The 14,502-nt window shown below is 39.1% G+C and overlaps 2 protein-coding genes across 23 annotated transcripts in view; both read right to left on the bottom strand.

Annotated features, from left to right (window-relative positions):
* The window catches only part of Cac (calcium voltage-gated channel subunit cacophony), a 149,577-nt gene extending 144,950 nt beyond the window's left edge, over nt 1-4,627 (bottom strand). For 8 of the 21 annotated variants that reach the window (XM_076771211.1, XM_076771214.1, XM_076771216.1 and 5 more), the window contains exon 1: nt 4,247-4,625. The gene's annotated coding sequence lies outside the window, so the exon portion shown is untranslated. Of the gene's footprint in view, nt 1-4,246 lie in introns of all 21 variants that reach the window. The other 13 variants (XR_013080149.1, XM_076771209.1, XM_076771208.1 and 10 more) reach the window with 3 other exon arrangements.
* Nucleotides 4,628-7,465: 2,838 nt separating this feature from the next.
* Nucleotides 7,466-14,323, bottom strand: G9a (histone-lysine N-methyltransferase G9a). Of its 2 annotated transcripts, XM_076770671.1 has the most exons (12): nt 12,382-14,319; nt 11,711-12,306; nt 11,597-11,647; nt 11,420-11,523; nt 10,700-11,342; nt 10,291-10,623; nt 9,982-10,210; nt 9,698-9,904; nt 9,363-9,619; nt 9,041-9,291; nt 8,775-8,950; nt 7,466-8,357 (listed from the first exon to the last, which is right to left on the bottom strand). In XM_076770671.1, exons 1-12 carry the CDS (start codon nt 13,239-13,241, stop codon nt 8,201-8,203), a joined length of 3,864 nt encoding a protein of 1,287 aa, XP_076626786.1. In that variant the 5' UTR covers nt 13,242-14,319; the 3' UTR covers nt 7,466-8,200. The 2 variants fall into 2 exon arrangements, 1 of the variants encoding a protein (XP_076626786.1); XR_013080110.1 differs by lacking the exons at nt 7,466-8,357; nt 8,775-8,950 and having other exon boundaries at nt 9,156-9,291; nt 9,363-9,474; nt 9,539-9,619; nt 12,382-14,323.
* Nucleotides 14,324-14,502: the final 179 nt, after the last annotated feature.

Here is a 14,502-nt window from a genome sequence, read left to right as displayed (position 1 = left end):
AACACGATATCGAGCACCCGAAGCTTCGTATCGGATCGATGCTTCGTAAAAAAAAATTGGAAGATCACACGTAGATCACTGTGATATAAACTTTGGAAATCCACAAGGGTGAACTATTCGTATTTTCACGAATCTAATTCAAGATATGCATTACTGAATGAAACCTAAAATAGAGCACTTAGCTAGCAAAAGTCTCGTCAATAAATAATCGACATCGATTTCCACGCGACGATGCATCAATAATTCTGTGTTATTTTTTAACCCTGTCTCGATGATGCAGTAATTAACCCTTTGACTACTAGAAGCGCCTATAGAGTTAGTATGCGGTTAGTTAGTTGACTGCGTGCGTTAAACGCCTATGAACGTTCGATCTATGTGTTGCATGTGATAGTTTTCCGCACACAACTTGTACTTACGAGATCGACCGTAGTCAAAGGGTTAATACAATCGTCTATTAAACACTGGCAAATATTATTTGTAATGGAACTGGAGATTTGGTAATAGCAACGAGCTATAATATTTAGAAACGTGGAGGAAAGAGGGTGAACCAGAGAGATCCTCCATGGACGATCAAAGTACAGTTTCGATTTTTGCGACGGTTTTTACTGTCGGTGGTGGTTTTTATCGCGTCTTATCGGTGATCCACGGGACTCGTAAAAAACGAGAGAACGCTCCGGACAAAAATTAGAACGGTATTCGCGTGAAATGATCTTTATTTAGACCCGATTCGCACGGTTCATCGGGGTCGTTTCGATTATCGCGTGGGATCTTCGTGTTGGCGGGCGAACACCCTGGTGTTACCGGATGTCCAAGAGAAATTACGTGTGCATGCTTCGGGGCTATAGACGGACAGGGAGACGGGAAAGATCCTAATCGAGGGGGAAAAGCGAGCACGCGTTCCCCGAATAGTCTTTCGTCGACTTATTTGCGCCGATCTACGTCACCGGGGCTTTACAAACATTTTTCGTAATCCTCCCGTCCTCACTGACGATCCATGTACCAAGAAAATACGTATAAATAAAATTTACTTTAATCAGACCGAGGAAAGTTCACTCGATATTACCGCAATAACCAAAGTTAATTTTATAAGCGGGCCCTACTATGGGTGAATTTAGATATCTCCAGAATTAGATCATGATTTCGTAATATGGTAGAGAACCTTCGTTATTCGAGCCGTCAGACGCGAAAGTTTCGAGTGAGATTCTCTATCTATTACTTATCCATACATCCATACCTGTTCGTTGAATTTTAATCGGTCCAAGGGAACAGAGATTGCAATTTATATGTTGCTCTCGACGAATCGAACGTATTAATTTGCTCCGGGGAAACGGTTCCTCGTTCCTCCGAAATCGAGTGGAGTCATTTTAACGTTATAAAATATAGGCTTTGAATTGGAAACGAGAAGGACGTGGGCTATTCCAGGACAAATCGACGCGATTTCGCGACCCTTTTCGGTTAGGATACTGCATTAGCGAGAATGTAAAGAAAGTTGAGACGTTAAACCGGTACTCCGCAGCCTCTCGCGTGAAATATCGAGACCGAAGCAACCGATATTCCTTTTAACGGTCTCTCGAAGCGTACGCAAAAGGGACGAAAAGCCGTCGATGTGACATTTCCCCGATCGGGAACAGTTTCGTGGCGACCCTTCGAAAAGATCGACGTAAAAGTACGCGCGACATTTTCCTCGATCCACGCCAACGCGTCTCTCGCGTCGTGAATAGAGAACACTGTGCAAATAAATCAAAATGGCAACCCTGATTCGGAGGATTTATCTTCAAAATTAAATTCGACTTAGTTTTTGACTAATTAATTCGAGAAGTTTCTGATAGAACAATGATATTATTGCTCTGATTTCCTGATAATAACAGCTCCAAGGGGGAGTATTCGGTGTACTTTGATGTCTTCTACCCGTAGAAACTACGTTTGAGTAACTATTGGCCCAGTTTAGATCGCGTAGATCAACAGTAAATATCGACGAAGTTTGTGCATACAATTGTCAATTTCGAAGATCCGAAATGCGGGCAAAACTGAGCCACCGAAATTTGCATCAGGCAAAATTAGCGATAAAGAACTGTCTGCGTTCCGTTTTTTTTTTTATTGTGAATTTTGGTTCGCGAAAGAACGAATGAAAGTTTCAGATTCGTAAACGAACTTCCCGTTTGCGTTTCGTTCATAAATCAGTACCCATTAACGGATTTTAAAACCGACGTTCAACAGGCGAAGTCGCGAGCAGAAGCTAATTTTAATTTTCAAGCGGAGTAAGGGATCATGCATGTTGCAAATCTACATTAATTATGAGTCTCGACTGTGTCGCGTTGAATAATGTATTGCTACGATCTCGAACGTTTCAATTAATTTTAATATACTAGAAATAAGTTTACAAATACGGACGACTTCGGAACGAAGTACGAGGAAATATCAATTAGTGGGAGAAATCGACGGGTATTTTCCGTGGTTTTTCCATGCTCCTTTTGTATCGTCGTAAAGGAAATACTCCCATCGGTAATTCTAGAACAGAGCGGAAAATTCAAGCGGAATACGCCTCCGTTGGTAAACTTTTCCAAGCGGAGTGTGTACTTTGTGGAAGCTGGTTTGCGTATACCTGTTTACAGGCGGCGTTCAACTCTGGAAAAAAGTGAAACGCAACAACAGGGGATCAATAACGATACGTCCAACGATTTAGTAAATCTTCCATCTTGACTGAGACGAAGAAACATCGACGTTTTATCGGGGATAATAAAAATCTAGCGATCTAAATAATTAGCCACCGAAAGAAATCGCTGGAAAACTGGGAGGAACTTCGTCCCCGGGGGAGATGAAAGCTTCTGTTTCGATTGAAAGCGAATTAATTCATGAAAATCGGAACGCGGATTGACCGTCCACCGAGACACAACGTCTCCACGGATCCAACGATTCGAACTCGATCGGGAAACGGAGAAACGATAAACTTTTGCGGTGAACGTTTAACGATCGCGAAACTGGACTCGATTCCAAGGAACGAGCATCCAATTTTTCCGTTCCTCTTTTCTCTTGCGACAAAGTCTCTGCTTTTCGCGTTTCGAGCGATAATATGACGTACGAACTCTTTGTCGAACGCGTGCAACGAGCAACAAAAGATGACGGGGAACATTGTTCAGGTCAGAAGGATTGCTTTCGACTAATTTCGCGAAAACTAGTCTGCGAATGGATACGATGTAGACGGAGGAAAGGTCAGGCCTGGGTTAAGGGCACAGACTGTCGAAAGTTTCTGCTGGCTGAAATGACCCAATACTGCTCAAAATTCCAGGATCGACCTTCCCACGCGATGATTTTTTCGTGTGCACAAATTTCAGAAGCTTTTTTCGTATGCATACTATTTAATAAATTAAAGGTTTACTGTTTCGTTCGACCCTTGGTTCTAAACATTATTATAGATTATTATTGTTAGTAAGTGGAATTTGGGGGGGTCGAATAATTTTTGCAAGGTTGCAGACCTTGAGAAGACTTATTAAAATATCTTTTCCCTATCTATAACATGATTTTAATGCTCATCCCAAGACACGTATGTTATGTAACGTGCTACTTTCCCACGTAAATTTACATGCAACCTTCGATCTTTCTGCTCTACATACGAGTATACAATTTCGTTAATATTCTGTGCAACCGAATCGATTTTTTTCTGAAACTCGAACTTTCAAAAATACCACTTCATCTCATTAACCTAACTCACATTGTGTCTTCCGCAAATTTCTACCCAGTGAATATTATAATTATTATAAATGTTTGACCCAATATTGCAACTACTAGAAAGGGTTTCTAACGAGCACAGTTTTATTTTATCGATAAGAAATCGATGCTCGACGAACAAATGCAAAAAATCCTGTCCAACAGGAAGATTTCGACCCCAGTCCAGGCCGCAGCTTCGATTCACTAAACCACAATATTAATTGTAGATTCCTTTAATCGACAAAGTTTCTAGAAGTATTAAAAAACTTTGACCGCGAACAACGCGAGAGACTTTTAGTGGTCGTCGAAGAGAGTAAAAATAAAATTGTGTAATCAAATTAGATTCTAAAATATTAGGTCTGATATAGAATCGATACGAAACCGATATAGTAAAAACATGGAAAATATAACAATTCTGAAACTCTAGAGACAAAAGTATTTCGAAAGTTACAGTATTTCTTCTCGAATTGAAGCTATCGAATAATAAAAAAGAAAAGTAGAAACAGTGCGACATAGTTACGAAGTAAAATGTAAAGCTCACCTTCCAGTACCTGTGGCAACCCCGTTGACGCCGTAGGGACGTGGAAGAGGAATCTATCCGTCAGCTGGTCATCATAGTAATCGCTCCTCGATGACACTCACCAGCACTAATTCACTGTCACAGAACATGTCACCGTAACGCCGCGATATGTCATCGCGTCGACGCGATATACTCGGCCCTGTTATCCGCGTTTAAAACGGGAAAACGAGAGAGCGTGGACCCGCGCGAATCGTGACGAGAAACCGAAAAAGAGGCGAGAAAGGAACGCGAACGCGGGACGACCGAGTGAAATACTCGCGCGAGAGTGCAACGCGTAACGATTAAACGAAAAAACGAAACGACACTATGATTCTACGCAGCTACGTATAGCGCTTGCAAGCGCTCGACGGTCGCTACACTAACTGCCGCTTCTTCGCTTGAATTTCGACTACCCCGACCGCCACGACCAATCACCGTCCGATGCAGCGCCCCCTGCGCCGCCAGTTCCGTTCCCCCTCCGCCAATCAGCGCGCGGACTGGTCAGTCTCCTCGATCGTCCTTTCGTACTACAATTTTTACGCGGCCGTTAAATTTTGTTAATCGCGTAATCTCATCTTTCGTCGTTTCAAGGGCGAGCACAACATACTGTTTCAATCGGCGGAATTCGCGTCTAATCGGTGTCTAGTGCTGGTGAAAAACCGAAGTGCTGGTGAGTGGTGAATTGTGATATTGTGTGTGAGACTTTTTTCAAGGACAAAGGAGTAGGAATACGTGGATAGGACTCGACGACCGGTTTACACCTACGAGAAGCAAGGCGTCTGTTAATCGGGTATGTTGCAAATATCGGATGAATATTACAAACTTTAATAGGTGCTTAAAACAAACGACACGTACAAACTATTTCTCGATTGTTCTTGCGAGGATTCTTTCGATGCAACGCTACACGCAAACGGCGCCGTAAGCATTGCATTGAGCCTACTTGTTGAAATATATTTCAGATCTAGTTCAGAATTACAGAAATGTAACAGGTACTTCATAACCTAGTTCGCATCTTTCGTATTTTTCGTATGGTTCGTTTGCATTCTATTGAAACTGAAGTATGACCGACAGTCGAACAACCGTGAATGTGAACTGAAGTACTGACTTCGGAAACGAAACGTGTTGCAGCGCACACTGCACTTTCGGAACGGTGGTTCTGCGAACTTTGTGCAACAGAACCACCGAAGGTAATAAACATAGAAAACTTATTTCTTACACAGCCCAAGTATAGAATGTTCACTGAATTAGTATCGATGGGCAGACAGCGTGTGCGTGAATACATGTGAATTGACTATGCAGGGATTGAAATTCATTTCTAAATTTGTTGGTAACGTTACGAATGACGCGAAAATGGTAACAGGGTTTCGAGATCCCATAAAATGGGCCGAAAAATACATTGCGTGAAAGATCTACTCGTATACCTCGTCTGTGACAATACTCTAGAATCTTTGATGAATCAATGAGAATCAAAACTAACCTAGCGAAGAAGCTCTATATTTATGATGACCTATGCAAGGTGGATCACAGCCAATTTGCTAATATTATTCAGTTTTTAATTAATAATTGCACTGCCCTGCTAAGAGTGATACGATTATTAATTAAACGGTAAATAATATTACCCAGGTCTCACCACGTGGAGGTTGCTGCGAATGGAGACCCGCCCTAACCGAATCCCAACCACTCTCCATTAATAAAAATTTTTTGTTACCAACGATCACAGATGAAACAACAAACCAAAGTGCAACCAGCGAAAGAATTTGCCCGTAAATGCTCATTAACAAAATAGAGAATTAGACCAAAATATTGTCTGCCTAATATAATGGTTAATATAGAGAACCAAACACCTGCCTAACTATACATCTAAATTCGTTTATCTCCGAAGATAAAACAATATACCCGCGATCATTACACTTGCCAAAGAAAGCACGTATACAACCATTCACTCATGTCGATTAGGACCTTTCGTCCTACATGGGGGCCGGAAGAATAAAAATCACATGTAACTCACCGATTCCTACCGTTATTCATCACGGTCCGGCACTGGTCAGTAGTGGTCAGCACCGGTCAGTAGTGGTCAGTGCTGGCCAGTAGTGGTCAGCACCGGTCAGTAGTGGTCACTCCTGGTCAGTTCTGGTCACCAATGGTCAGAGGTATGCCCTCTAATTCGCGAAACCCGATCCCCCTGGAAGTCTTAGGGGTACTGAAAGAGTATATTAGCAGTGACTCTCCATATACCTCTTCCTAAGGTGGAAGAGTGGGAAGACGCAAAGACAGAGTTGACAGTCAAAGACCGTCTGGTCTACGGAAGAACTATTTCGGTTGGTTCTACCTCTTGGCCATTCCTGGACCTTTGATCTTGATGTCAGCCTCACTGTTGACCATCGATGACCGTTACCTAACCATTGTTGACAAGCGAATAACCAACGACCCATTAAAGTCTCCTTACAAGGATCCCCTTAAAATGTAAGGGGATACTTGTAAGAGTTGAATAATTTTGTTGATACCGTGCGGTCGAGGCTACCCTAGGTAAAAATCGCAATTGTAAAAAAGTACAATAAACATTCCAAGCTGCCGGTTTTCTTTTGATGATATGCGAAGTATACACGAGATATACGAGTACACCTTTCACCTAATGGACTTTTGTGGTCCAATCTGACTGCCATACCGACCTGAAAATTCGAAGGTGATTTTAACGTCCTCTTCTCATGGATGGCGGTCAGTTGAGAAACTATTCACTGAATTAGTATTGATGGGCAGACAGCTGTAGTGTGTGCGTAAATACATGTGAGTTGACTATGGAAGGGAAGTAACAGGAAACTGGTAATGGGGTCTCGATATCCCAGAAAAATGGGTTGAAAAAATACATTGAGTGAAAGGTCGTTGAAAGATTTCAGCTATTTCGAGGACGAGAAGGAAGGCTTACATTCGCCTTCTTTCTCGAATTCCCGAAATTGTCCAAAATGCAGCTCACATAAACGTGGCTATGCATTAATATACGTAAGTGGAGGGGCAGTTTCCTCAGGCATCGGTTTACTGTTGCTAGCACTAGTAGCAAGTGACATGAAACAATAAAAAAGCATGCAATATCAGGTTATAGTAATAATTTGAACCTATAATGACACTGATAAGATAAAATTTTAAAAACCAAACAGTTTGTAGAACCAGGTATATTCAAAGCAACTACAGTATTATATTAAAAAGAACTACATCTCTTTTATTATACAAAAAAATCAATGGTTTGTACAAAAGGGTGTACTCTTATATTCTAAACTGTTCGCAATAAATCGAACACTCGTAAACGATTCACCCTCTAAAACTGAATAAGCGAACATACAACTCGTAACTTTATTCGTAATATGAAATTCGTTACAAGTTTCGAACATACTGTACTTGCACTCAATATATATATCGATTAGTTTACTTTTACCCTTTTACCTAACACTCACTTCATTTGCAAAACTATAGTAGTTACATTTAACACACACTTCTTTACAGTCTGTACATCGCGTACGAAAACTATATAATAGTTTTATATTATGCACATTATTACTTTTCTAAAAAAAAAAAAAAAAAGAAAAGTTGTAAAGTGGCACATCTCATACAATCTATTCGTCTTAGGAAAATAATCGACATGATAGAGAGGTATGAACAAATTATTAATATGAACATTTGACTTCGCGAACTCGAAGAGACAAAGCGTAATTCCTTCTTAGTTAAAATAAAAAAACGTCAGATCCTTTTAAACAATCCTCGCAACATATCTGAATCCCACCACCGTTTGTACTTGTACTCTTTCAACTTTACGATCCACTTACGAAGATCGCGCCAATCGAGATTTGGAAAATTCTCAATTAAAAACTTCGCGTAAAAAGAAGGAAGAACATTAAAGTGATAATTAAGATATATTAACATAAAATTAGCTAAATTGTTTTACGACTATTGAGCTGCCAGCATTTCTTCTTGCTGTATTTTTCTACGGTAGTTGTCCAATGTAACTTGTATAGTCTTCTCGGAGTATCGGCAGTTATCGGCTCCACAGGTACACGTGAATGACTTGCATTTTATTATCCAGAATTTCTCCCCATAATCGAAGCTGAAGGCAAAAATTCCGATTGATCTTCGATGATAAATTGAATGAAGTTAATGAAAATCGATGTTAGCATTAACAACTGTTCCTTGTGACGATTGCTTGAAAAGTAGACGTCTCGATAATACATTCTTCTCTGTTTAAAATAAATACGAATTTCCAAACTTACCATCCTCGAAACTAATCAGTGAAAAGGAAAAATACAATGACGATTTTAAATCCACCCCGACACAGAAAGCCAACTAGGATTTTAAGAAAGAACAAGGCAAAGAAACTAACTACCAGCGATAACGATTAACCCACCAAAACCAAACATAAAATGGTTTATTAACTAAAGAAAATTAGCATGTGACACTATTTTCTAATGTGTACAAGTATTGTGATTTTCGCGCATCAGTTGTTTTTCTTTTTTTTGTAACATACCCGAGCTCTTCGTCCGCCTCGATCTCGCGATTCGCGAAAAATGCTATCCTAGGAAAGTGCAAATCTTGATGCTCAACGAACACTCGCACTGGCAAGAGATTAGGCGCACAAGAATGGTTTATAAAACGAGCAATATTTCCATATCGTCTCGCATCGATACAATAGGTTTCGCCATCCTGTATGAATACAAAAATACGAATAGAATGACTTTTCACTTTGCACTGTGCTCAATAAACCAATGTGTATGTAAAATACTCGATACTTACTCTGTTATCTAAATCGAAAAGGTATGAATCGTCTTCTCGATGATCAGCTTCAGAATCGGAAATGATCTCGCCCACATATTCACATACATAGGAACCTTTGGGAATGTGTCGCAATGTTCGAAGACCCCAACCTTTTCCTTGCGTTCTAAATAATTGGAATCTTTGCGTCAAACCATGTTGAACAACTCTATTATTACACGTTATACGATTACAGTCGCACGCTGGATTGCACTCGAACAACATCGGAGGGTCTAAATGAAAAATATTAATTCATATTTGTAAACGTCCTGAATTTAATACTCGAGGTACAGATTTAATGTACCTGTATAATTAAATTCTGGAATTAGTTTTCCTTCTTCGTCGTACCAACACCTTAAACTTATATTTCCACACAAACACTTTTCTGAACTGCAATTGTCTTCACATCGACAAGACTGTAAAGACGTTATAGTGCGATCAACATTTATACTACTAGTAAAACAATTCTCAGTCACGTACAGGAAATCTGTAGGCTTATCTTCGGAATCATATCCATTAACGCATTGAATCGGATTTGTTTCTTTACCGCGTGAAATATCACTGTAAAGGTAGATGATTAAGTACAGTTTACAAACATTGTTCAATCAAAGATAAAGGTACATTAAACTTGATAGTCACTTAGTTAAAATTTTTACTGTTTTTTCCCACATATGTTCCGAAAGTTCATTAACTTTGGCATTTAATCTTAAAGCAGACATAGTATCTCCATCGTTCGTACAACAATGCACTGCTGTTTCTCCAGCAGTATTAACTTCACCTATCTTGGCACCTCGAGCTAATAACAGAACGCTAACTGCATACTGATCTTGTCTCGCAGCTATATGTCTATCATATGTGAAAGATGATAAAGTTGAGATTTTTACACATATTACAGAAAAAAATGGAGACATTATGTAACTTACAAAGGCGTGTCGCCGTGAACGTTAACAGCATTCACATCGCAACCTTCATTAAGAAGCATTTCTGTAATTTCTGAACTTCCACTGAAAGCACTCCAATGCAATGCTATATTCTGTTCCGCGTCTCGAATTAAAGGATCGCATTTTTTGTCAATCAAAAATCGTGCTACATCGGCATGACAAAATTCACATGCCCAAATTAAACTCGTCCACCCACCATCGTCCACCGAATCTAACCGGTTAACGTTAATTATTGTGATATATATCATTGAACTAAATTAAGCAGTATATAGTATGACCAAAATTCATTACCTACTAATGTTCTTGGCGCTTTACATTCCGTCAAAATAATCCGACAAACTTCCAAATGACCAGATTTGGCAGCCATATGCAAAGCGGTCATACCATCTTCTCCTTTCAATGTAACATCAGCACCTATTCTTATTAAGTATTTTACTACATCAGCTTTGCCCTTGCTAGCAGCTAGCATTAGAGGAGTTAACTGATTTCTATCCATCACGTCTAATTGAGCACCAGCTTGTACCAATACATGTACACAAGATAAGTGACCCTTATCCGCGGCTATATGGAGTCCAGTTCTATGAGCATAATCGCGGAATGTATGGTTTGCATTGTAGCCACATGCTGAAACATCACAATTTATTAATTTATTAATATATCATCAACTAAAAATGAAAGTAAAGTCAATATGATAATCTACCTAAAACGTTAACCAACTTCTCTAAATCGCCATTTTTTACAGATGTGTAAAGACTCATGATAGTGTAACGTTCTGGTCTCTCAGAATGAACAGATGGTTCAGGTATTTTAATAACATCGGGTTGAATCAAAGGACTTGGGGGACGCTCTGCCAATTTTGTATTGTCACCTTTCCCGGGCAAACTTATTTTTGCGGAAGGCAGTTTCGAAAATTTTTTACGAGTAGGAATGAATACAGGTTTTCGTAGACCACTCATGGTAATCATTACATCGTACGCGGTACTTTCACTTCCACAATGTGGACATACCCCTTTTTTATTTGGATAAACTTCACATTCACGGTGATATTGGTGACCATTAACGCACTGCACGAACCTTCCTTGGGAACAAAACAGTCCACAAGAAGGACAACAATTGTGTCTGAGCAGTCTCTCCTTGTGCATTCGACACAAAATTATAAACGGAACACGAGTACTAGGTCTTCTCATTGCAACATCGTTGCTATCCACCTCGTTGCAGCATCCTACCAATCTATTGTCAATAGAATCTATCGCGGTACAATACAACGGTGCTCCAGAACCCGTTATTGTTACATAGAGTTGCGATCGTATTTGACACAAACATAGCATCGATTGACCATATGGCTGAAAGATATAAATATTACAAATAGGAAATATAGTAAACATATTAAATAAATAAACATATATGCAATTATACTAACTTCACTCATAATTGCTGTTGATTCTGGCTTTGAAGCTTGTCCTTCTGCAGGACTGGGACTTGGAGCCATGCTTCTCCTTGTTCTTTTAGCAGGTACAGTTCCTTCTATAAAGTATGTACAAATGAAGACAACTCTTCTATTTAAGATACGTGTATCACAAAATATATGAACTATTACCTTCAGGATAATCATTGTTTTTGCCTGTTTCTGCTATCGATGCAGATCCATCTAAAAGGAATATTTTTATATATCACAATATAATAATACGAATTCACTCCTACTTTTGTGTACCTTCAAATAAATCTGCCTTTGCTATTTTCCTTGCACCCTGACTTCCTCTAGGTCGACCTCTCTCTCGCTTAGGTCTACCAGTAGCAGGTTTTAAAAATGGCTTTTCAATATCTGTTAGTGGTGCATCATCGCTTGTGGGGCTGCCAATTGAGTTACTCAGTTTTGTTTGTGATTCTGAGCTTTTTATCATAGGGGACAATTTTGGCATACCATCAAAGTCGGATGAAAAATTTTGAGATTCATCCAAGATTGCTTCGTTTGCATTACTCTCTGACATAGATGAATTTCTAGAACATTCTAATGTTGTGTTTACCTCAGAAAAACTGCTGTTTCCATCAGTAATGGAAGTCTCTACTTCCTGACGTATATCAGGAGGCTTGTTTTGTGCTTGCTTATTCTGATCTTTTCCTGGGATCACTTTCTTTGGCCTCCCTGGTTTATTATATTTCCTTTGTTTTTTAAACTGCAAATTTTCTTCTGTATAATTAGACTTTTCTTTTCTTGCCATTGCACTCTCTAATACTGTACTCTTCAATGATTCTTTGCACAATCTTCTTGCTGAACGCTTAGGACCTGGAGATTCTTCTGTCTGGTCACTAAAAATGTCATGGAATGTTTACAAATATCACACACAATACTTTATATATTTGAGATGAAGGAAAATAAAAAACCTAAGTGCTCTTAATCTAGGTCGTCCTATTCTTCTCTTCCTAGTAATGGGGACTGTGTTGTCTGCTTGATCCACCTGTTCTACAGGTTCTACAGGTTCTACAGGTTCTACAGTTACATCTGCTTCATCAGCTTTTGCTTTTTCCTCAGAAACTATGTTTTTCACTTCTGTCACTACCTCAGTATCAACTTTTATTACACTTGTGTCTTCTGTATCCATCTTTGGTTCTTTGTTTTCAGTATCTTTGGGTGGTTCTTCCACCTTACCTTCCTCTGAGTCCGATTTCTCAATAATATCAGAATTCTCATCAGAGTTCTCGATCTTTACAGAAACACCGCCAATCTGATCACAATTTACCAATTCATCAGGAACTAAAGTAAGGTTGGAGGAACAGCTTGATATCTTCGTTTTTTTACCATGATCGGTATTCTCGTCGATTGTCCTAAACGTAAGAACGATACGCGGTATTCCATTACTATCTTTTTTCGAAATTTCTTGTTTTCCAATATTCTCATCTTCTTTATGATTTTCGTCTATTGCTACTGGACTAGGGCTAATATTTTGTTTCGTAGGAACTACCTCCTCATCCTTATTTTCGACAGGTTCCAACTCGATTGCTGGAACTTCGTCAGGAGCCACCACCGGTTTTTCAACTTCCTCGTGATCTGACATCTCCGATCGATTAATTTCTGCATTTTTTATCGGACTCACGCTTTTGTTAAATTCATTCGTCATGCCCTCGAGGATCTGTTGAATACTGACCTTATCTTCGACCCTCTCGGCAACCATCGTACCTTCCTCTTCGCCCCCTTCTTGACAACCCTCCATCGTGGCAGTTTCCTTGCTTTTAATTTCTGACATAATAATACTAATCTTCTAAGCAGAAACTAGAAATCTTTACACTTAAAAGGCGACCCCATCGCAAACTTTAGGCAGACATTAAATTAATTTCCACACGCCGAACAACTACTGAAATGTATTCCAACGTCAACGATGTCTTCCGCACAGTACAAGTAGCTACAACGGTAGCGCAACACGCCTTCCGAATTTCTTTCTGACTGAATACTATGACTAACAGTCAAACGGACACCGTGAAAATATCTCTCCGTGCACTTTCCAGCAACCTGACTAATTATATTATCACAGAAACCATTTGTTCCAAAGATTTTCGGAAATATATCTACACTACGCTGGCGTGCCCCGCATAGACCTGGAGGCCATATTGATTGCTCAGGGACGGGCCGATTCGAGCGAAGAATTTATTTTTAAAATGATCTTCGACGAGCCCTTTTACTGTAAAATCATATACTCTTTGTTAGTTTCGCAAGGTTAAATGATGTTTTCGGTATATAATATCATTTAAAAGAAACAACAATGTAACTCAATTATGTGAGAAAGGCATAATATACATATCTATATAATACGCGATTGTAAGCCTTATGCACCTATACATTCAAAGCAAAAAAGATAATGAATTCTTCTGTAATTCATTACTCTCGTCTAGAATGGAGGAATGCTCTTTCCGGTTTGCTCGCCTTGTTTTATATTACATTTATTTGTTTGTTCTTTACGATGTATATTAATTTTCTTTTCGATTAGAACTTAATCACAATTGAAAGTCGATAAAAAATTAGAAATTATCTTGGTGTGCCTGTGATTTTGTTTAAAGCTGCAGATATATTTATAAACGTATGCATAAATTCATCGTTCTCGTTTTAATATATGCATTCACGCACAAAAAACTAAAACCAATGTATATGTGACGTTGTTTTAATATTGAATATAAATTAATATTTGCATATGCGTAAAATGACGATATAGTTAATTGCTAGTTCAAACAGAATGATTAATATTATCGTTTCGTAGCTTCGGCGATATATCAAATAAATGAAATTGCTACTGCTAAACGAAACCATTCCAATGCAACAATGGTAGCGCGCATGAGCATTCGAGAAAAAGAAATTGCTTAGGATTACGTGGCAGCACACGATAAAAATACATTGTAGGTAACTAATAAGCTGTTGTGACTGCATGAAATAATCATAGATATCGTCAAGCTATCTTTGAATTCCGAGAGTTATCATAAGTAGAATACATAAAAGAAAAAAAAAAAATAAGGGGA

The sequence above is a fragment of the Colletes latitarsis genome, chromosome 8 (genome assembly GCF_051014445.1).
Source record: "Colletes latitarsis isolate SP2378_abdomen chromosome 8, iyColLati1, whole genome shotgun sequence".
In the NCBI taxonomy this organism is placed as follows: domain Eukaryota; kingdom Metazoa; phylum Arthropoda; class Insecta; order Hymenoptera; family Colletidae; genus Colletes; species Colletes latitarsis.
Note: the sequence above shows the minus strand (reverse complement) of the source record. Positions and strands in the feature narration are given on the sequence as shown.

What these genes read in the sequence shown, in the direction of transcription:
- G9a (XM_076770671.1), bottom strand. Translation starts at nt 13,241, where the DNA reads ATGTCAGAAATTAAAAGCAAGGAAACTGCCACGATGGAGGGTTGTCAA. An exon ending in AAAGGCAGATTTATTTGAAG is followed by an intron (nt 11,648 to 11,710) that starts GTACACAAAAGT and finishes TATTCCTTTTAG; the next exon opens with ATGGATCTGCATCGATAGCA. An exon ending in TTTTCGATTTAGATAACAGA is followed by an intron (nt 8,951 to 9,040) that starts GTAAGTATCGAG and finishes GTATTCATACAG; the next exon opens with GATGGCGAAACCTATTGTAT.